We start from the raw sequence: 22,835 nt of genomic DNA on the forward strand, positions 1-22,835 counted from the left end.
TAGTTGGTCGTTGGATTAATCCTGAAGAAACTGCAGGTGCTCAAAATCTCAAGTTTCAACTACCAAAAAAACCGAGGCAACACTGCAATGCTGTTTCAAATGTAAAGGTCTTCTTCATTTGATTTTTGTGTAAATTGTCAACTCTTTACAATTTGAAGAAGGGATAAAATTGGATTGGACAAAATATTTACTTCTGCAAAAATACATGGCTTCCTCTGTATCTATGATTCTGACATACATTACTCTCCATATTTTCTTTTCTAGCAAAAAAAAAGAAACGAAGGAAACTTGAGAAAACCCAAGAATGTGAATCACAAAGGTGCTGCCTCCACGGTGCTTGAGCTTGTGTCACCTGTCACCTTTAACATCACTCTGGATTTCAGTTTCTCTACAACTTGCTGCAAATCATACCTCCAGGACCATTTGGGATCATTCAGAGCACGTATGGAATTGAGGCACACGAGAAGAGTGCCACCTTCATGTAAAAGAACCTAAACGTTTTTACCAATGAAAATCAGTGAGAAATGATGAACTTTTCGTCTTCTTTTGATAAATAGTAATAAACTACGAGCTTGAAAGTGAAGCAAAGCAATCTCAAAACTGAAAAAATGAACAGAAACCTGAGCAGCTAATGGAGATGGCTTTGGCTGCATGGTTCTGTTGATTGACAACCAAGACACTTACAAGTTGAGCTCTTAGCCAAGTATTCTCAAGTATAAAACCACACAACCCCATTTCAAACCCACAAATGACTAGCTTCACTCTTTCCCCTGAATGCCGGACTTTCCATCATGCCATCTTGGGGCAAGGAAGGATGAAGCTAACCATTTTCAGTTTGACACGTCAACTAACGAGCTGATTTTTAGAAAGTTCATTGAAAGAAACAACACATGATGGAAAACTGCTGTTTATCATTTTGCTATAGGATTTGTTTCAAACATGTTCCCAAATCCTAGAATTTAAAGTACTGCAAAGAGATTCTGGAAACAAATCAATAATAAGGTTCATCAAAGCAGATTATCAAACAGATTCATACCGTCAACCAGAGGGGAAGAAACCCCAAAACAGATGGAAGGGAGGCCAGAAATATTGAAGTTAATGCAAGGGCCACATTTTGCTTGATCTGCATGTACATGTGAGTACAGAATGAGGATTCAAGAACTTTATGTCAAGAAATAACAAATGGCAAGGAGATTGAAGCTAGCAAGTACCAGGGAAGTTGTTTGGCGAGACTTGGCAATACAGAATGGAACACCAGAAATGGTATCCCTTAGCAGTAGAACATCGGCAACAGCTATGGCAGTTGCACTGGCCCGTTGAGCAAGCACAATCCCTACAGTTGCAGCAGCAAGTGCCGGTGCATCATTAATACCTTCACCAACCATGACCAGACCTCCCCCTGTGACAAAATTCCAATATCTGTTCAGCAAACCACTGTCGGTTGCATGCCCATACAAAATTCAATTAGAGTAACTTGAGAACCCATCTTCAGATCATTCCTTAAAAAAGAGATTGCTTGAGCTTATAAATCATGGAAACTCAAATAGGGAAAACACGTGGCCACAAAGCGATTTCAAACTCAATGTAAACGCTCACCCATATCCCTCGAGATACCCTTAACTTGATTAAGCTTGTCCTCTGGCTTCAGGCTGCAGTAAACTTCAGAGATGCCCACTGCTTTTGCAACTCTCCATGCACTTGATTCATGGTCACCAGTTAACATCATTACTCGGAACCTTGCTTGATCTTGCAATTCAGATATGACATCTGAAACCCCTGGTCGTGGTCTATCCTCAAGGTGGATCAATGTTACCTACAAAGTCATAGAGTGACATTTAAAACCAGGAAAATCACAGCTGCATGACCACCCTTCATTTAATGCCTTCTGTCATGCAGATGAATAGGATGTACATTGTTACAAAGAAGTCATATGCAGTAAAAACCCCAGAGCATATAGAATTGGTCACAAGACATATCATTTGTAACAAGGTCCATTGCTTGATACAATTGCAAGCCTTGGGTTGCAGCCACATGCACTCATTTCATGCAAAAGAGCTATAGGAATATTTACAAATTCTCTCTAGCATGAGCTTATCTTGGTGGGGTAATGGCCTTTGTATATGATTTTATTGTAGGCTTCACAGAGAAGCATTACCTAGCTACTTCCTCCTCTCGTTCTCTGTGCGCCACAAGAGAGCCTGAAGGAACACAACTTTTCCTAGAATCATCCTTTTAACAATGGGCTGCGCTATAGTCAGCCTATTCCTCAACATGTCTTTCTGTGACCAAGCAAGTTTCTAAAAGGCCTTAAAGCATTTTCTTGGTTCAGACTGTTCACTGAACCACTATGATCAACTTAAGGAAACTATAAAGAATCTCAGGGTTGTTAATAAACTAGAAAACTTGAGAGACATGCAAAATGTACACGACTTAAATAGACTTCAATATGGTAGAAAGAGAAAGAGCACTCACTTGGGATACGGTTCAAGTGAATTTGCATTTAATTTTAGGCCTCGGTGTTTATCATGTTACAGGAACAAATGCAAATAGCACTAGGAAGTCAGAAGGTAGCAATCATTCAGGTTAATTGTGACTAATATGGTAATGTTATCAGCACCAATTTATGACTAAGTGTTGACATATATTAAGCGCATTTGGTACAGAAATTTCATCTACAGTCACAAAATCCTTGGAGATTTGAAGTTGGTTTAAGAGCAGGTTAGATGGTATCTTTCATGAAATACCAACTCAGCCAAGCAAATGGAGCCTCACCTTTTCTTCAACAGAAAGAGCAGCATGAACAAAATCTCTTCCATAAGAAGATGCATTAACTGCTTCCTTTATCTTTCTTGATTCATCTTCAGATTTACAAAGTGAAGCAATGAACTCTACAGAACCAAGAGATGCTTTCAGCAATTTACCCCCTCCAGTTCCTGACTATAAAAAAATAAAAATAACTGGAATTCAATTTGCATCATGGAAATAAAAAATGAACCTTCTAACACAGGAAATCAAGAGGGAAATTACAATTCAACTTCATCTATTAAATTCAAAAGGAAGCAGACTTGAGTGTATTGAAGAAAAGACAGAGTACCTCAATGTTATTCAGAGTAGCAACAAGACCTTTACCGGGAAAATATTCAAAACTGTCCACAGAAACAGAAGGTAGATCTTTGCCTATACTATGATCCACAACAGCTCTGTATCAAGCAAAAAAGCAATAATTTACCAAAAGAAAAAAGAAGTTGATGTTTATGTTTATGTTCATGTTCATGAGATAGACAAGATGATAATAAAAATTGAACTTCTGTGACGAGACAAGACCATGATTAATTCCAACTATGGTCAACTAGAATCAAGCCACGTGAGAATGAGATTCTGAATCCCATTTTTAAGTTTCTAAATGAGGAACACGGGATTCCAAGCACTAAAAACATTGAAAGGACCAAACAGCTAATTTCGACCAAAATTGTAATATGCCACAAAACCATCTCCATACCAAGCTGATCCGGATCCCTAGAAACCAACTTCCTTTCGATTACATTTTCTCTGTATATACATAAGATATACATATGGCATCGCTAATAAGAAAAACCCGTAGAACACAAAAGGAGCTTTCACTTATTGCTACCAAACACCATAACATCTAATGGTTCAATAAGAGTTTCAACCAAATTTGCATATGCATATTTCATAGAGGGTGGGATAATGAATGAGAAACAATTCGAAACAAGAAGTTTGTATGACACAACAAGATATGATGAAGCACCAATGAAAAGAAAATTAGACAATTGAATAAGCTGAAAAAACTCTTTCCAGCCATCAAGCCAATACTAGATCAACAGGGGAAGCAACAAAAAGTTATAAATAAGAAGGCACGTCTTCTTACATTTATATTTTGTTGGTGTGTGTGGGTGCATGTTGTGGGGTAGAGGAGGCGGGGGTGTTAAGTACGAGTATTGTAAGAATTACCTTCCAATAGGGTGAGTAGTGCCCTTTTCCATAGCAGCTGCTACAGCAAGAGCTTCCTTTTCACAACTGGGAATGCAACAAGAAGTGAAATTTGTCCTGTTGTTTCTGATCAGATGCCCATAAATTGGTTCGATAGCTTTGAACATTAGCCCCCCAGTTGTCAATGTTCCAGTTTTGTCAAATGCTATGGTGTGGCAGGAAGCTAAAGCATCTAGAACCTGGCCTCCTTTAAGCAATATCCCCTTCATACAAAGATAGCAGATAGTTAAACCAGGATTGCCACACACGTGAAGTTTAAATCATAAGAAATTGAGCTCCAGTTTAGCGAAATTTGAAGTTTTTGTTTCCACCAGGGTTTTTCTTTTTTCAGTCGTACCAGGTATAAAATATTCATGTTTCATATTTTAATTACATCATGTATCAAACATAGACAACCTAGCGTAATCTATAGATGATATAATTGAAAATGAGACAGTAAAATTCAGGGGAAAAAAATTCTAATGTGCTAATTTCAGATCACACTGTGGTAATACTGTAGTATTCCAGGGCATAATTAAACATAAATAGAAGATTAGCTAATACAAACGAGGTACTCTGGCCCGTTCACATACATTTAAAATGACAATGGTTACAGGGCTCCAGGTAGAGAGTCATGAGAAGTTGAGGACAATGCCAATCAACACCCAAACTTCAACATAGCATCTCTGCTTTTCTAAACTCAGACATCATCCCTAAAACTACTGCATCCAAAAATATAAAAATTGTCTATATGGTTGTGGCTGAACTTCCTATGAGATTATGGTTAGTAATTCTCATGTACCTTTCTTGCACAGGAACTGATAGCAGTGGCATATGCCAAAGGAGCTACAGCCAAGGCACATGGTGATGCTGCCACCATCAGACCCAGTGCTCTGTAGACTGATCCTCTGCAAACTGCATGATCAACCCAAGCATTAAAAAAAATAGAATGAATGTGTCTAAAAAAGCTATGCTAGTTCATTTCTACAAGAGAGAAATAAATAGAGCTATCACATAAGCATCAAAATACCAAAAAAATAAATGGGAAGAAAAAAAACCCAGCAATATCAGAAAGGCATTGAACTTAGACTACGTGTTTAAGTCTGCAGATATTTTAAGTTCTTTCATTTCTTGGATTATACTGTTGACCCAATATGTTTTATTAAAATCCATAGTACTCCAATTGATATAGCTTTTAGCTAATGCAGAACAATGGAAAATACTTTCATTGGTTTCAAGGGGAAAAACCAACAAAGTGTTTTTGGTAGGAGAAACGGCATTTTTTAGTTTTATATGGTGAAGTACATGGAAACCATATCATGGCTTGAATCTTCAAAAAGAAATCAATTTTCTCAGAAGGGCTATCTATGGAAAGTTGCAGAACCAAAGCAGTTTTTCCAATTTTTCCAAATTCATTGTGGAGCAAGTAAAAGCCCAAAAAAATTTCTTTCCTGAGAAAAAACAGGACTACCAAACTGCAGATTCATATATCACATCGGCCAAGCATCAGGGGGAGAAGAGGGGACCTTGGCCACCCCTGCCCCAAAAACATTCACCCATCCCCTTGTTCATTGTTGCTATATAAGATGCCCTCACAATTCTTCTTCTTTTTTTTTCCAAGAGTAACCCTAAGAAATACAGCAAGAACTTAATTTTGTACCCTAAGAAGCCAACAAGTTCCATTGAAGAACAGAAGATAAAATATGCTGGAACTTAGCTTTTGCAAGAACTTAGCTTCATACCCTTTTAATCTTCTAATATACATCAAATTCCATTACCATGCCAAATCACTGGTCCTATTCCAATTCCAATCTCCCACCACTTTCTTATCTGTGTTTTTTTGGTTGATTTTGTCTTTTCTTTGCCCTCCTTATTTTGGTTATTCAATCCTCCAAATACAATTGTCACAATTGTTGATTAAATAAACATTTTATATGATTGGAGGAGTGTAATTGGATATATGCATGAGTATAGTTATTTAAGTTAAAAAATATGGCTATGCTAACACATATAAAAAGTGTGTGTGTGTGTGAGTAATTATGCCTATTCATCTAGTTATCTTTCCTTATACAAATATATTGTAATTTTTTAGAAAGCCAACAAGAACATTTTACGCAAATAAAGTTACCATGAAAGGTCTTAAAATTTTAAATATTCATTTCTCAGAACAACAAAGAATGATGGAAACAAAATTGCTTTTCTACAACATTTACGAAAAAAGATTCAAAATTATTTCTTTTCTAGAAAATAAAATGATAAATGCATCTAGGATCCCCTTAATGAGATGTGTGAGCATCACCTGCATATTTCTAAACCAGTGCATCATCCCCCTATGTGAATCATTAAACCAGTAAAAAAAGCTCTATTCCAATCACGACGAGTGTGCCAAAGCATGCATGATGTTCAGTTATTATCAGTAGAATCAAAGCATATGTTCGTGAGGCCATCTCTAGGAATAAATGATGAATCCTCAAGCAAAACATTGTTACTACAAGGAAATCCAATTCAAAGATACAAATGGTTTTCTAAGCTAGAATAAAAGTGGAAAAATACTCTTCCTCCAAGTTACCTGATGTACTCATGAATGGCCACTTGAAAAGAAATGGCCCAAGGAGAGCAATGGCAATTGACAAACCCACAACAACTTTGCTGTATTGCTCACCAAATTCATCCAGCCACCTTTGAAGTTTTGGCTTACTTGATTGTGCTTCTTCAGTCAATTGCACAATCCTACTCAATGTTGACTCTTTCCACGTTTTAGTGGCCTAAGTCAAATTTAGAAAGAAATATAAAGAAAAGCAGCATAACAGAAAATCTATATTCTCAATGTTGATCAAGGAAAAAAGCTTCAGACAGGACTTTGAATCATTTATCTAAAGGATTCTGCACGAGATTGATAGAAAAAATAATAAAAGGCATATCAATTTTCATCATCAGCAAATGTGGCATACCTTGACAATCATTCTTCCATCCACATTCCTTGCACCACCAGGAATTCTGTCTCCAACTTTTGCCTCTAATGGTTTGACTTCTCCAGTCAAGTGCTCAATGGTAATTGTTGCATTACCTTGAAAAACTTCACAATCTACAGGCACAGCCTAAACATAATACCAACCCCTGTTATGAAACTTTGAGTCCCAATATATCATTCAGTCAAAAAGAAAGGTACAAATCAAGATAAACAATGTGAATACAGCAATCTAATAACTTAAATGGCATGTCATATTAGTCAGAGTATTTGCTTGCTTCAACTTCCACCGGATAGTTAGGTAGCTAATCATTGAAATGTGGCTATAGCTGCACTGCCCCTGAACATTGAACTTTTTATTTAGGTTGGTGGAAAGGCATAAGTCAATAAAGTTCTGGCCTACCTTGATAATGAAGTTAAAAACAGAACATTCAGACAAGGAAGAAACTTTCTGAGGTTTGTTGACATTCAGATTATAACTAATCTAGTTATAATACAACCTAGACTGCAAGAATGTACAGTCTTGAAATGTCATGTCATGAAGCCTTAAAAGCTTAAAATCATGTATTCACATCCAAGAACAGATCATAATATGCTAAGCTTTCAACTGAGATTTCATGACATTAGCAATACCAAAACTAAATTCAAATCTTCAGCAATAAGAGAGATAAATAACTTAAAAATCACAGACCTCACCAGTTCCGACCAAAATATAGGATCCCACTTCTATATCATGCACAGGTACACTTTTATACGACAAATCAGAAACATCAGGCGGCTTGTCATCATTTACATCCAACACAAGCGTAGAATCCGGATAATTTTCCTTCAGCTCCTTAACATCAATCACCGACCGACTCGTAAAAAACTCTTCAGCTGCAAATAACAATACAGATTACCGGCCCACATCAACTTTATTCATTCATCACTCGAAAAGAAACAATTTTGATTTCACAACTAACTTAAAAATGGTTACCAATATGAGCTAAATTGAACATTGCAAGAAGTAACCCTCCTTCTAAAGCATTTCCCATAAAAATGGATGCAAAACCCGCAAGGGCCATTAACACATGAATGTTCACTTTCCCACCAACAATATCAGTAAGGGCATCAAGGGATGCTGAGACCTGGAATCAATCAAACAAACGAATTGCAAGTGAAAAAAAAATGAGTAAGATAAAAGGAGTGATTTTCGGGATGGAAAAGGTACCCCAACGAGAGGGAAGGCGACGAGCATGAGCGCATTTTGAAGGGGTTTGACAGCAGGTTTGGGAATTATGTAAGGGCAGGCAGCAGCAGTGATAAAAAGAGCAGCTGAACAGCAGCAAAGTTGCAGGTGTTCTCTCAACAAATTGGCTAAGTCCATCCATCCTAGTGTTTTTGCAAATTTTAACAGAGCTCTTTGGGGTCCAGTCAGTTGCGAATCATGGCCTCCTTCATGGTGATGGTGATGACAGCAGTGGTCATGATCGTGGTCATGGTGGTCGTGGTGGTGGTCGTGGCCGGTGGCGCGAAGGATGAAGCGGTGGTTGAAATTGGTGGATCTGGGAGGATGAGAGAGGGAATTGAAGGGAAATTTGGAAGAAAGGGAAGATTGATGGTAAATGACTCGTTTTCGTACAAGTAATTTGGAGGAATGATAATAATAATTATTATTAGCAGCAGCAGAGAGTGAGAGGGATGGTGAAGGGAAGTCGGTGACGCCAATCGCGTGACGGAGAGTGGTGGTTTCCATGGCTTGGGTTGTGAAGGAAGAAATAAATAAACAATTACAATCAGTTCATGGTATGATGGCTCCGGCTCCGGCTCCGGCTCCGGCTCTGGGTGGACTGGGAGTAGTTAGTAACTGACTTGGTACTCTCTATTTATTTATTTTGCCTTTTGGGTTGTGTATTTGAGCAAACAGAGAAAAAGAGAGAGTAATGGTGTTGTTATAGCATGAACAGAACACTATCACTATGTGCTCATATTCGTTAGCCACTCATAATTCAAGAAAAGTTTGGGCGTGGGCCCAGCCAAGTTTGTTCACTTGCGGTGCCATTATTTTGCCATGTCACTTTTAGAAATCTTTTTCCAATTAATAGTTTGTTTCAATTTTTGTGGTCTGTGTTATGGTAAATTATGTTTGATGGAACGCATAATGAAAATATTCTTTTTGTTTTTTAGGTGTTTTTTTAATATTTTTGATGTGTTAATATTATAAATAAAAAAATATTTTTATATATTTTTAATTGAAAAACATAATGCACTGTTATTTTGGGAATCATATAAATATTAAAAAAACACAAAATACAAAAAAAAATTATAAAAGTTGGAAAAATTATATATATATATATATATCAGTGGGAAATTTTCAAAGACTAGTTGCAAAGGATCAAAATACCCAAAGTTAAAAAATTAACAGTTCAATTTTGACTGATAAATGCCTTATTAACAAGAACAATTCAATTTTGAAAGAAAAATTCAAAATTGAATGTTTAATAATTCGATTGAGATTTTTCAGGGTTTAATTGAATTTATTAAGAATTTAATTGCAAGGAAAATTGGTTTTTGAATTCAATTTAGGCTTTAATTGAAAGAATTGAAGTTTTGGGGTTGAATTGTAATTTTAAGAAGCTAATTTGGTCATTAGGGGCTTATTGCATAAATATTGAAGTTTGATAGGTAATTAGGGACTTGATTGAAAAAATTCAAAACTAAGAACTAGACCGTAAAAGGTGCGGGACTTCAGGGACTTAAATCGGCAAAATCATGGGCCAAATTAAAGATAATTAAAAGTTTTATGGTCAATTAAGGGTCAATTTGCATAAATCATGAATCAAAGACCTAATTGGAAACAATGCTGAACTTTGGGGCTAACTATTGAGTTTGACAGAGGGTGGAATTGTATGAAATTAAAAGTTGGAAGGCAATTATGAATGCAATTAAAAGCAATTGGAAGAACAATTATTAAATTGCAATTTGCTAAATCCCAAATTAAAAAACCATAATTTTTAGGGTTTAACATAAATGATGCGTCGTTTGGCCACTAATCGAATAGGCATCTTCAAACGAATGAATGTGGCATCTCCGACCACCTCAAGGGTTGTAACCATCACCATTTAACTAAGAAACACCTCTTCTACAAAGATCAGCTACTCTCATCAAATGTTTACATCCTAATTTTTTCAATTAACTTTACAATATCTTGTCTCTGATCCACCATCATTGTAATGGTAGATTTTGGGCTGATTGTGTTTGCACCTTTAAGTGAATGGAAGTGAAGCTATAGAACTTCAAATCGAGCAAGGTTGGATCTAAACAAAAGATGTGCAGCTCCTTTACCAACTTCAGGTGGTCTTCAACAACGATGACGTCAAAGTTGCTCCGACGAAGACTCGAAAGTGGGTAACTCAGTCATCGATGACTGTGATACCCATTTTGCAAAAACATTGATTTTTTCCGTGTGTTCACACTTCAAGTTTGCTCAGTAGGTTTTTATCAAAGGTTGGTCACGTTTCTCTCAAGATCAAAAAGTAAAAAACAAGCTTCTTAGTCTCCAAGTTTAGCAAAACCACCAAAATCTCCAAAACTAAGTTTGTTACAAAACCATCATTATAAAACCAACATAGGTACAGAGCTCACAACTGTAAAAACATACCTAAAACTCTCACATTTTGATTAGAGGGCCAAACATTGATGAATGATGATCAATATTTGATTAAATCCATCAAAATTTTAGCTTGAAACCCTATAAATACCCCTTGGAAAATCATCCAGATGAAGAGAAAAATAAGAGGAAGAAAGGCGAGGAAAATATTGATAAAAGGACTCTAAGTTTGAAGGTTTAAAAGCTTTTCACAAGGATTTCCTCAATTTTGAGAGAAAATAGCAAACTTGGAAAAGAAGAAACTAAAAGGTAGCAGCCATTGTTTGAGCTTGAAGGGTATAAAACATTCATTTAGTTTAGTTGATGATGTCCATGAGGCACATCTCTAGCCTATTGTTGCATTATTTATGGTGTTTTTGAACATTTTTTTACCTTATATTGCTTATAGCTTTTATTTTAATGCATAAAATGTTGTTTTTTTCTTTGTTTAATCCTACTTGGAGTTGTTTGTTAATGTTGCTAGATGTTTAAAATATGCTTGGATGTTTAGATTAAATGAAATAAAGTGATTTTGAAATTTGTTAGATATGATAATAGGGTTATTGATGCTTTTTTTGGTTTGTTAATGTATGTCCTTGGTTTATGAGCATGGTTTGGGTCCTCAAGTGTTTAAAAAGCTAATTTTAAATCGAAATTTGATTTTTTTTTTGTCGGTTGTCATTGAGGCTGCATTATGAAAGGTGAAATCTAATGATGATTTTGATGATATGATATTTTTTGTTAGTTCTTTTAATTCAACTATGCTTGGTGTTAGCAATGTGGTTTATGAGGACCAAAAACAATGTGTTTAGAGGCCTAGAAGGCCATTTCTGGGGCTTGACAATACTGGGTATTTCTGGGTTTTAAGACAGTGTTCTTCATGTTCTTGGAAAGAACATTGCCCTAGCCCTATAATTTGGATCAATTTTGGTCCATTTCTTTGCACTAGACACTTCATTGGACATCGTTAATTCATAATCAAGGGTTAGTTTGCATCAATAATCATGATTTCTGAGTTTTAATCTTAGGGTTTTGTTTTTGCACCGAAACCTATTTTGATCAAGTCATGATTATCGATCGATAATCATTGATATTTGATGTTTGATTATTGTTCTGTGATTGATTTCCAATATGCTTATATCTTTGGTTTGTTCGTAGCTGGTCTGAATCTTGATCCACATTGTTAAGTTCTCGTTGAATGCTCTTCGTGTTCTTTATTTTTTTGAGCTTTGATTCGTTTTGACCAAAATATTTTGTGCTTTTGCAAGTTTGGTTCGTTTTAGGTTCTAGTATAGGTTTTGATTTGTTTTTAGGGTTAAACCAGTGGTCTTTGGTTCGATTTATAATTGAACTAAAGGTTTTGAGTCAACCTGGTCAGGTGTCCGGTCAAATGGTTAAGTCCTTGTTTGGATTGCAATGTTTTTGCTAAAGGTTTTTTGGTTTAAGGATGTGTTTGACAAACATCTCTTAGGCCTATTTTAAATAATTTTATTTTAAGAAAAATGAGTTTTTGTCAAACAAAACCTAAATAAAAAAAATAAGAAATAATTGTTTTCCTTGCATATGGCCAAAAAGTCCTAAAAATTATTTGATCATTTAAAAAAAATTATAATATTTTTGCATGCTTTTCAAAAATATTGCATAGATTTTACAACAAGTTTGTAAAATTACAAAGAATTTTAGCCTATATTTAAAAAATATAAAATAATATTTATGAAAAAAAATATTATTCACTTTTAATATAAAGATAAAAAACCTATAAAGAGGTTAATATCCAAAATATTATTAGGAATAATAATTTATTATTACTCACTTTTAATATAAGGATAAAAAACCTATACGAGGTCAATATCCAAAATATTATTGAGAATAATACAACTCATTCATTTATAATATAAGGATAAAAAAAATCACAAAGAATTTTATCTGAAATATTATTTGGAATGATGCAACAGCAAAAAATTTCAAATTTATCTCGAAAAAAGCCTTAATGATAATTAAAGATATTTCACCATTTCAAACCAAGTTCTTGACCTAATAAACTAGGATTTCGTTCCTTGTAGCTAACTTGCCATAGTTGATTGATAGAAATAGAAACACCATCAGACCATAACAAACAAAGAAAAAACAATGCAGCTCACCTCAAGTAAGATATATTAGGGGTGTTAATACATTTTCTTTACACAACCAGTCATTGAAAGACTAATTAGGGTTCCTAGTAACCATAATACTAGGTGGTGACTCACTATACAACTAAAGACCTCCACTCCCGAACACGCCCGAAAAGGGTCGTTGCGCCCCCGCAGGAGGGTATGACACACTGCATTACCAAACACATATAAGCCAAGAAGGAGAGTAATAAACACATTAGATTGTATGACTCAATTTTATAAAGCAAACACAAAGTAGATTTAACCTTTTCTTTTTGGACAAGCTAATGGAAATTACTATTTACTAGAGGTGTTCAAAAAAACTAATCAACTGAGTAAATAAAAAAAACTAAAAAAAATAACAAAAATACCAAACCGAGAGAGAGAACAAAAAAAACCAATTAAAAAACCAGGAAAAACACTTGTTTCGGTTCAGTTTTGATTTTAGAAATCTGAAACCGATTGAACCAGACCAAACCGGTTCAACCTCATTTTAATAAAGAAAAAAATAAAGTACAAATACAAATTTATGCTAACCCTAAACCGTTTTTTTTTCCTTTCAGTCACCCCTCCCTTTGCCCTTTTTCTCTCTCTTATTCTCCACCCCCTGCCCTTGTTCTCCCCTTTCTTTTCACTTGGTATGAATTCAATGAACCAAAATTTTAATTTTTACTTGGTGATATGGTGTAATGGAATGATTAGATTTTGGATTAAAACTACCAAAACTTCAAAGGTAATTTTTGTTTCTTCATTTTTTCACTCTATTTTTAAAATTTCTTGTAATTAATACTTGGTTTGATTTTCAGATCTCGGCTTAACTACCTCCTTTTAAAGGTACTTTTCAAATTTGGTACTTTCCCAATTTTGATTTCAAGTTAGTAACCTATAAAACGTTAATCTTTCTCTTCATTTTCCCTTTCTTTTTCTCAAGTTATAATTGCAATACAAATATAATTTATGGCTGGGTTGATGTGGGACAATAAAAAATTACCTTTCTAGAACTTGAGAGAAAAAAAACAAAAACAATTAAGATTTGCTGCTCAACATCATACACGTCGCATATGGTTGCATGCTTCTTATTGTATATACATCATCATTAACTCTATGACTTCATATGAAATTTAGTCAAATGCATTCCAACCTCTATATTAGTTGCAATCCTTTTAGTTGAGCTACATATCATAACAAAGATAGTTAAATGAAAATTAGAACATTTGAGCCCTGAAATTAACAACATAAAGTCTAAGTAATAGCTTTTAACCATTCATTTAAAATTCTTGTGTTGAAGAAAAAGATGGAGATGACGAGCAACATGATTTCCATCTATATCTCAATCTCATGGTGATCATTTGTTTGCAGTTTTTTCCATTGCCAAAACAGACCACCCTTATATAAATATAATTTCTACCGACTTGCATCATTAGAAAGTAAGGATTATTGTTGTTGACTTAGGCTCCTTGTAAAAATAGGTATGAAGCTAATTTTTGTATCCTTTGAAAATAAAGAAACCTTGCAAATTAATTAATCGTAAGCTACCAACTAACAATCCTTGGAAAGTTAGGATTCCTTACAAAATAATGATTCTAATATTGCCATATATGTGTCCTTGTAAAAAAAGGATTTCTTGCAAATTAATTCCTTAATTTTTTAATCTTTAATATCTTTATAGAATATGAAAGTTGCCTCGTAGGAAATCCATAGTCAAAAGAAAAGACAATCCTAAACCAATCAAGAAAATAATGCAATTCCTGCATAATAGCTTATAGGCTTTATCACAAGGCCTTGTCGAACTCTAATTGCTACAAAATTTTAACCTTATAGAAAAAAATACCTCTGAAATCTTCTAGTAAAATTTTAGTCCAATCCAACGGTCTTGAAAGTTATGCTTGTTAGTGTAAAACTGCACATTATAAAAAATAAGCCCCAAATCACCTCTTATTGTCCAACCCTCACATGGATCATATTAATCAAGATTTAGACATCACTTTTTGAAATATTGAAGCTTGATGTAGCCCAAATATCTTGAATAAGGTCATTGAATGCCATTTTAATCTTCTTGCCCTTTGATCTTGTAATCTACCCAATCGACACTTAATGGATCCTTTTGTGATGCTTGTTGGTTATCATCATTCCTTCTCTTCTTAAAATGATTTAAGCTTGAATCATCACCTACATCAAATAGAAAATGATCATAAACATTAAAAATAATATTAACACTATACTTACATGAAAGATCTATTTTGTATGCATTGTCATTGATTCGTTCGAGAACTTAGAATGAACTATCTCTTTTAGGCTGCAACTTAGATCTTATATGTGCTAAAAATCCTTTCTTACTCATATACACCTAAAATCAATAACTTGGTTAAAAAATAACAAGCTTATAACCTTTGTTAGCTTTAAATGTATATTTATAAAAACCAATAATTTTCTTAATAATTGAAATTAGAGATGCAATTAATGTACTAGCAAATCATCCATAAAAACCATCAAAACTAGCCAAACCATATATTTTACCACTAGGAATACTATCTAGGGGCATTATGTCTTTATAATCCTGAAACAAATAAACAACAAAACTATTTTGCATAAGATTGTTAGTAAAAATAACTTTCTTAAGAACATTTTTTTCTTGTATAAAAACCCACTTGTTTATTTGTTTTCCCTCAACTCTCTTTGTTATCTTTTTTTTTTCTACTCTTCTTGATTTTTCTTTCCACTCTTGGCCAGATCTCTAATTTTTGTCCTCTAACTTTTCTCTCCTCTAATAGCTCACAATCAAATATGTATTTCACTCTTTTCAGCCTTACTTTCTCTATTCAATTTCAATTGATCTTCGTAGACCTGTTTCGATAAAAACAATAGTACAAAAGTGATGGATTCCATCTTTTATAAAGAATACCTATTTTTAAACCTATAATGTACTATTTTCCTATTAATCTGCTACGACCTCTCCAATAACAAGTGACTTGCATGTGTAAGAACTGCATAATAGAAAACCTTACCACTATATCTCCAAATCAAAAATGAAATCAATATATGTTTATTAACCTTTAATTCACCATATTCATTCAACCATTGAAGTCTATGAGGTTTATGATGCTTTGTAGTGTTCAGACTTAACTTCCTAACAAATGTAGTTCTAACAACATTATCACAACTTCTGCCATCTATAATCATACTGATATGCATATTGTATGGAATATATTTTTCCTTTATTTCTCCAAATCATCCTCTTTAATCTGAACATTTAATGTGCATCGAATAACAAGTGATTCTCCCTTAACCAAATACTCTACATCCTCATCTCTAACATCCTCAAGTGCCTACATCTCATCATCAATGTTGTCACTTCTGGTTTCCACCTCCCTATGATCTTGTAAAAGCATAGCTTTTTATTTGGATATTGAAACTCTATGTGACCCATTAATAACATAAAAAATACTTAACATCGTGGTTATGAGGAGTTTAAGTATCAAATTTACCTGTAGAATTAGTAGAGGCTTCTTTCTTGTCTTAAATGGTTTGACCTTCACACGCATATTCAATTTGGAATAGGCAATCCCTTCCGTCTTGTAATTCAACCTTAATGATATTTTAGACTTGTTATAGATTACCCTTTCACTTCAGTTATTGTTCCACCTTCAAAGTCATATACACCATGTCTTGTAACTACACATAGTGTTGCAACTCTATTATATTTGCTATGTAGTAGTTTAGCCCATTTTAAAACTAGACATAGTAACTTTCATATCCTCCACCACGTTAGCTCAAATCATAGGGACTTCTATCTCTTTATATTAACTCTTTACACTTTTAAATATGCAAGTCAAACTTTGCAACCTCTGATATAAATCCTAATGATAGTGTCCTAAAACAAATCTCTTCTTTAAAATTGTTTTTGTCTCATCTTAGGCATCAACGGGCTTCTCATGTCTTAGGCATCAACGGGCCTCTCATAGTTTCTTGTCACACTCAAAACAAGTTAATCCCACTAAATTTTAACATAATCAGTAAATTTAATAACAATAAACTTCATATTTTTTTCTTTTTCAAATAGTGGTGACAATCGAAGATCATTTCTCCCCTGAAATATTAGGGTTTTCATCTTAATAGTTCCTAAGTTTCTATTTAAGCCATCATGATACCTAAAATCTCTTCCTTCTCTTCTATGGCTGAAATTTCCATAGGGCCAAAATCCCCTATCTCCACGGTTTTTAGGCTACCAAAATCTATCTCATTGGGTGAATGATGCTTGGTCAAGGCCTTTGGTTTTTTAATCTTCATTCTCATAAATAAACTCATCTAAAGGTGGGGTAGCATGTCTCTTTGGCCTTCTAACATTAGGACCCTTTCAAATTAACCCCCCTCATAACTAGCAATCACAACCTCTTGTCTTTTCATTCTGTCAAAAACCTCACCAAACCTCGCACTCATCCTCTTAAATTGTTATTGCATAGCCTGTAACATAAAAATAGGTTTTCTCTTTCCTTCGTAAGTGAGAAGACATTGTCAAAATCTAAATTTTCACATTAGTAGCAAAAAATATATATCTTCACATACTTCCTTATGTATTTACACTCATTATGATGTCACTCCACTCATGTTTCACTCAATTCTAGCTTTTCACGATTATATACTAGTTTTTTTTTGCTTTTTTCCTCTTGTGCTCTCATTTTTAGTTTTTTAAGGAACTCATCATAAACAGTAAAAAAATCAAAGCCTTGTAATGATCAACCATATATTTTAGGACTTAAAACAATCAATAAGAATAAAAATGATAATGATAATGATATGAATTTACAAAAAAAAAATGACAGCAAAAACAAAAACAATAACGAATATATTAACGAACACAAGAAAAATTAAAAAGCAAGTACGGATACAAGAAAGATTCTAATATCTACCTTCATTTCTTTATGGTAATCCTCTATACTCTTAGAACTTTGAGTAAGGCTTTGTAACTTCAATTATAAATCCTTATAGTAATGGTTAGGGATAAATCTTCTTCTCATAACAACTTTTATCTTATCTGAAGTCTCAATAGGTCTCTCATGATTTCTCCTCCTATTTAACACAAGTTGATTCCACCATATAATTGCATAATTAATAAATTTTATCATAACCAACTTAACCTTTTTCTCCTCAAAATAGTTATGACAATCAAAGATCAACTCTACTCTCTTACTCCACTCTAGGTAAGCTCTTATATCATTCCTCTATTAGAAAGATAAAATATTTATTTTAATACGTCTAAGGTTTCTATCTATACCATCATAGCTTCTAACATCTCTTCTAAACCCTTTATCACACCTAACATAGTTTGGTCAGAACCCCTTCCCATTGATAAATGATGCTTGATCAAATTTATATGCATCTCTATCCCTATTCTTAACATCAAACTCATCTACGAGTATGAAAGCACATCTCTCTTGCCTTATAGCATTGAAGACCTTTTGTGATTGTCCATCTTGTAAATTAACAATCATGGAATCTTATATATCCATCTGATTCATTATGTCACCAAACATCATATTCATATGCTCAAACTGTTGTTGCATTGCTTATAACATAAAGAACATGTTTTCCTTCTTCTTATTGGGTGATGATTTGCCTTTGAAAAACAAATTCAAATTTATAAAAATGTTAGTAATAAACCTCATACACTTCCTTACATGCCTTTGAAAAACAAATTCAAATTTATAAAAAAATGTTAGTAATAAACCTCATACTTCCTTACATGATTACACTCAAAGATGTGTCACTCCACTCATATTTTACTTTTAACTTGGTTTTTCTTGATGTTATTCTCATACCATCTTATTGTTTACCACTCTTAACACCTCTTTTCAATTCTTTATTGAACTAAATAAATATCAATAAAAAAGGATCAAATCGTAGAGTTCAAATCATCAAATTCAAGATGATAAAAACAAACAAGAAACTAAAAGGAATTTAGAAATAACTTAACAAACCCGAATTCAGTATGGAATAACTCAAACAAAACATATTCAAGATTGAACTTCTTGACTTGCTTTTAAGAAAATTAAACACCAAAGATTAGCAAAGAAAGACTTTCTCGAAGAATAACTAAACAAAATATATTCAAAATTGAACTTCTTGACTTGTTTTTATGATTTTTTTTCTTTTCAATGCAAAACGCAATTAAAAAGACTTTTTCTTCATATTTTTCTTCCTTTTCTTCTATTTTTTTTTAATCAAAGAAATCGCAAATCAGAAAAGCAAGGAAAACCCAATTCAAGAACAAGATGAATTTTGCACTAATTATCTTGAATATGTGCACAAGATGAAATCAAACCCTATATGGTGTGATTTTGATGTAAGGAATAATTTTCTATATTGTAATATTGAAACAAAAAGAAAACGATAATGAAAACAAGAATAAAACAAGAAATTAAAAACAATAAACCTGATTTTATAGCCAATATCTTATACCAAATTGATGTGAACAAGGAAGGCTAAACCCTATCACTAGGGGTGAGCAAAAAAACTAAAAAACTGATTAAACCGAGAAAACCGGAAAAAAATAACAAAAAAAACCGAACCGTGAAAAAAACCGATTAAATCGATTAGAATTTTTAAAAACCAACCGGTTCGGTTCGGTTTTGGTTTTATAAGTCTCAAACTAAAAAACCAAACCAAACCAAACCAAACCAAACCAAACCGAAAAAACAAAAAAAACCGAGCCAAACCGGAAAAAAACCGAACCGAACCGAAACCGGTCGGTTTGAACCGTTTCGGTTTTTTTAAATCGGTTTGGTTACTTTTTTTTAATAAAAACCAAACCGAAAATGATCACCCCTACTTACAACCCACAATCAAGAGTTTGAATATTTACCCAAGAAAGCTAAAATTAGATTAGAAAACCCTGACCCATTGATTATTTAAATCAAGAACCAAAAGTATATGGTTTGAACACCACAAAGATGATCTCTTTAGTTCAATGATTAACCTAAAAGCAAGAGTGCTCACGTAATTTTTATTCAAAAATCATTATGTCTTCACATCCAAAAAATAAAAGGTGTTTATATATTTGACTTAAACAAAAATAAACCTTAAGCTAAAAATTAAACTCAAATACCTAACTAACTTAAAAGTATGGGTAAAATAAAATACGAAGCCTAAGTCTTGTACAAATAAAAGTCCAATCTGCATAGTAATTTCTATGCCTTATTGGAAGACATTATCGATGTCTGATTGTTATGAAATTTTAATGATATAAGAAACAAGACCTTTAAAATCTTCTAAAAACTTTTAGTTCAATTCAACGATCGAATGACAAATTATGACCATTAACATAAAAATGTATAGTCAAGCTCTAGTACATGTTAAGTGGTCTCACCTCTTGCTTGTATTACATTGATCAAGGGTTGATCTTCATTTGAACTCAACTTCATGCTTAATGCCATCTTTGTAGGAATTCTTGAAGCTTGTTCAGCCTGAATATCATGAATTAAGGGTGTGTTTGGTATTGCGGTTGCTGTTGTGGTTGTGGTTTTAAAAAAGTTGTTTTATAAAAAGTACTTTTAGTTGAGGTTGGTTTGGAAAAATATATGTTTGGTTAAAACTGTGGTTGAAATTGAGGTTGAATAAAAAATAGTTTAATGTGTTTGGTTAAAAAAATACTTTTCAAATTGAGGTTATAAAATAATTAAAAAATATTTTTAATTTAAATATTGTAGATTTAACTACTATTATTACATCATGAAATAAATAATATTGATATCAAATATTTTTTATTATTCCATTAAACTATATGCAATGTCATCACATACGAAATCTATTATTACAATGACTATATTTTTCATGGTTTCTTAAGCACGCAACAACAAAAACTGAATTTTTTGTTACGTCATCAAGCGATCTCCTTCTAATTTTTTGAATAAAACACAATTAAAATAAAAATAAAAACCGAATTTTTTTTAACTTGGTCGGACCCGGCAAGAACATAATTGGAATTGCGATCAAATTCCACAAATGCTACGTCATCATGCAATATCCTTCTAATTTATGTAGTGTTATTAAATAATATTAAATACTAGTTTTTCGAGTAAAACTCATTTTTTTTTAAAAAAAAATTACAATTTCATTACGTACAAAATTCATTCGACAAGAACTACAGTTTTCATGATTTTTTGAGCATGCAATAAAATTAGGTAAAATATTATCAGGAATAAAATTGAGATTACAGTACGAGTAAATTTAATTCACCTTAAACTAATTTTTTTAAAAACAAAAAAAAAATATTGTTCACTTTCACGTGAATAGGCGAGTGAAATCACTTAACTGCACTGGTTTTTTAGGGAAAAAAAAACACTAAACTTTTCATGTGAACAGTGCGAGTGAATTAATTCACTTGCACTGGTTTTTCAAAAAAAAAAAAATTGTTCACGGAACTGTGCGAGTGAATTACAATTCACTCGCACTGTTCACTTTAGTGAACAGTGCTACAGTGGAGCCATGCTCCACTGTTGAGGTTTCTCCTAGACGAGAAGCAGCAAAATGCTGCTTCTCCGAAACTTGCGGTGCCATGTGGGTCCTACGTGGTGAAAACACTTTTATTTTCTTAACCAAACGTTTATAAGCGTGGCTGCGAGTGAACCTTACCCGCAGCCACGTTACCAAACGAGCACTAACTCATTAAATGTCTCTTTGATCTTCTTGGTTTACCTTTATAATTGGTCAATTTGGCACATCCAATAGATGTTGTGGTGGTGTTTGTTGATTCTATCAAATTGAATATTATTTGGATTTTAACTAGGTAAATTAAATTATAGGTTAACCTGTATAGTTGACTTGGTCAACATGAAACATGGCTTTACCAGTTTCAAATCAACGGGTTATTTAATAACACTGGGAAGAAGAAGTAGAGTGGGGTCCTGAAGTAAGGAAATTCAGAGTTGGAAACATGGTCGGAGTTGAGACATAGTTTGGTATAGTGGGGAATGTTTGTTTTGCAACCCCAACGTGGAACAATATTGCGAGAAAAGGATCCTCACTTGCAATGCCACTGACAGAGATGGAAGAACCACTCAAGGAGTCTACTCTTCGGCTATGGTTGTTCATCAAAAGTAAGCTAAATCAGGCAAACAACTTCATTTCCAATCTCGGGTTTGTATAGCCATTTAAGATTTATGATGAATACAGGTTTGTGGTTAGGATACCAGACAAGCTTTATCCACAGCAGGCAGCACCCCTATTGTGTGCTGGGGTGACGACTTATAGCCCTTCGAAACAATTCTGTAGCTATAGTAAGGTTATCAAAGCAGGAATTTTGGGCTTAGGTGGAGTTGGCCATGTAGGTGTGCTAATTGCAAAGGCAATGGGGCATCATGTTATTTTCTTAAGCCCTTCTTATAAGAAGATGGAGGAAGCTTTGGAGCATTTAGGTGCGGATGTTTTTCTGGCGAGCTCCAATGCAACAGAGATGGAGAAGGCTGCTAACACCCTTGACTACATTCTTGACGCCGTACCAGTGGTGCACACCCTCTGGAATCGTACCTTTCACTGCTCAAGTTTGAAGGGAAGCTCATCGTAGTTGGAGCTGTTCCTAAACCATTGCAGTTTATTGCAAGTGATTTGATTACAGTTATGCCCCAGCTCTTTGTATCTATTTGAACTAGTCTTCTGTCTGTTCTTCCTGCATTTGATTTTAAACCCAAAAAGTCAAAGTGCAAGAACCAGAGCAGAATTTAAATGTACTTCGATGGTTAAGCCTTTAATTTATGGTGGCATCCTGGGAAGAAATCAATAAGCGGGAGCCTCGTTGGGATCGTAAAGAGACCCAGGAGTTACTGGATTTTTGGGCCTAGAAGGGCTTTTCATAGATTATAGAGAGAGTGGAGATGGATAGTGTGAACAAGGCATTTGAGAGAATGGAAAGGAATGGAGCGAGACATAGGTTTGTGCTGGATGTGGCCGGCAGCAACCTTCGAATGATTCAGCCCCTCTTTTCCTCATCAAATTATCATTTTCTTGGTCATTCCATGCGATGACTGTTGATTGGTAGATCATTCGTATCTTCAGCTTCAAAGTTCAAATAAAGGATTCTTTTAGCTTGCGGATTCTGATACTTTGG

General features: G+C 33.9%; 1 protein-coding gene and 1 pseudogene across 2 annotated transcripts; one reads left to right on the top strand and one right to left on the bottom strand.

The window, feature by feature from the left end:
* Positions 1-91: 91 nt before the first annotated feature.
* On the bottom strand, positions 92-8,888 carry LOC7462587 (probable cadmium/zinc-transporting ATPase HMA1, chloroplastic). Of its 2 annotated transcripts, XM_024605617.2 has the most exons (13): positions 8,169-8,884; positions 7,935-8,085; positions 7,650-7,834; positions 6,942-7,088; positions 6,560-6,755; positions 4,793-4,905; positions 3,973-4,214; positions 3,095-3,200; positions 2,773-2,937; positions 1,597-1,813; positions 1,212-1,399; positions 1,037-1,123; positions 92-491 (listed from the first exon to the last, which is right to left on the bottom strand). In XM_024605617.2, the coding sequence occupies exons 1-13, from the start codon at positions 8,691-8,693 to the stop codon at positions 312-314; spliced, it is 2,502 nt and encodes an 833-aa protein (XP_024461385.1). In that variant the 5' UTR covers positions 8,694-8,884; the 3' UTR covers positions 92-311. The 2 variants fall into 2 exon arrangements, with proteins under 2 accessions (XP_024461385.1, XP_024461386.1); XM_024605618.2 differs by lacking the exons at positions 92-491; positions 1,037-1,123 and having other exon boundaries at positions 1,295-1,434; positions 8,169-8,888.
* Positions 8,749-22,752, top strand: LOC7478014 (probable cinnamyl alcohol dehydrogenase; annotated as a pseudogene).
* The last annotated feature ends 83 nt before the right edge of the window (positions 22,753-22,835 follow it).

The sequence above is a fragment of the Populus trichocarpa genome, chromosome 7 (genome assembly GCF_000002775.5).
Source record: "Populus trichocarpa isolate Nisqually-1 chromosome 7, P.trichocarpa_v4.1, whole genome shotgun sequence".
Lineage (NCBI taxonomy): Eukaryota > Viridiplantae > Streptophyta > Magnoliopsida > Malpighiales > Salicaceae > Populus > Populus trichocarpa.

Excerpts from the sequence above, each read along its gene's own strand:
- LOC7462587 (XM_024605617.2), bottom strand. The coding sequence starts at position 8,693 with ATGGAAACCACCACTCTCCGTCACGCGATTGGCGTCACCGACTTCCCT. Across the intron at positions 7,835-7,934 it reads GTTCAATTTAGCTCATATTG|CTGAAGAGTTTTTTACGAGT; the intron begins GTAACCATTTTT and ends TGTTATTTGCAG. Across the intron at positions 4,215-4,792 it reads TCAGTTCCTGTGCAAGAAAG|GGGATATTGCTTAAAGGAGG; the intron begins GTACATGAGAAT and ends CTTTGTATGAAG.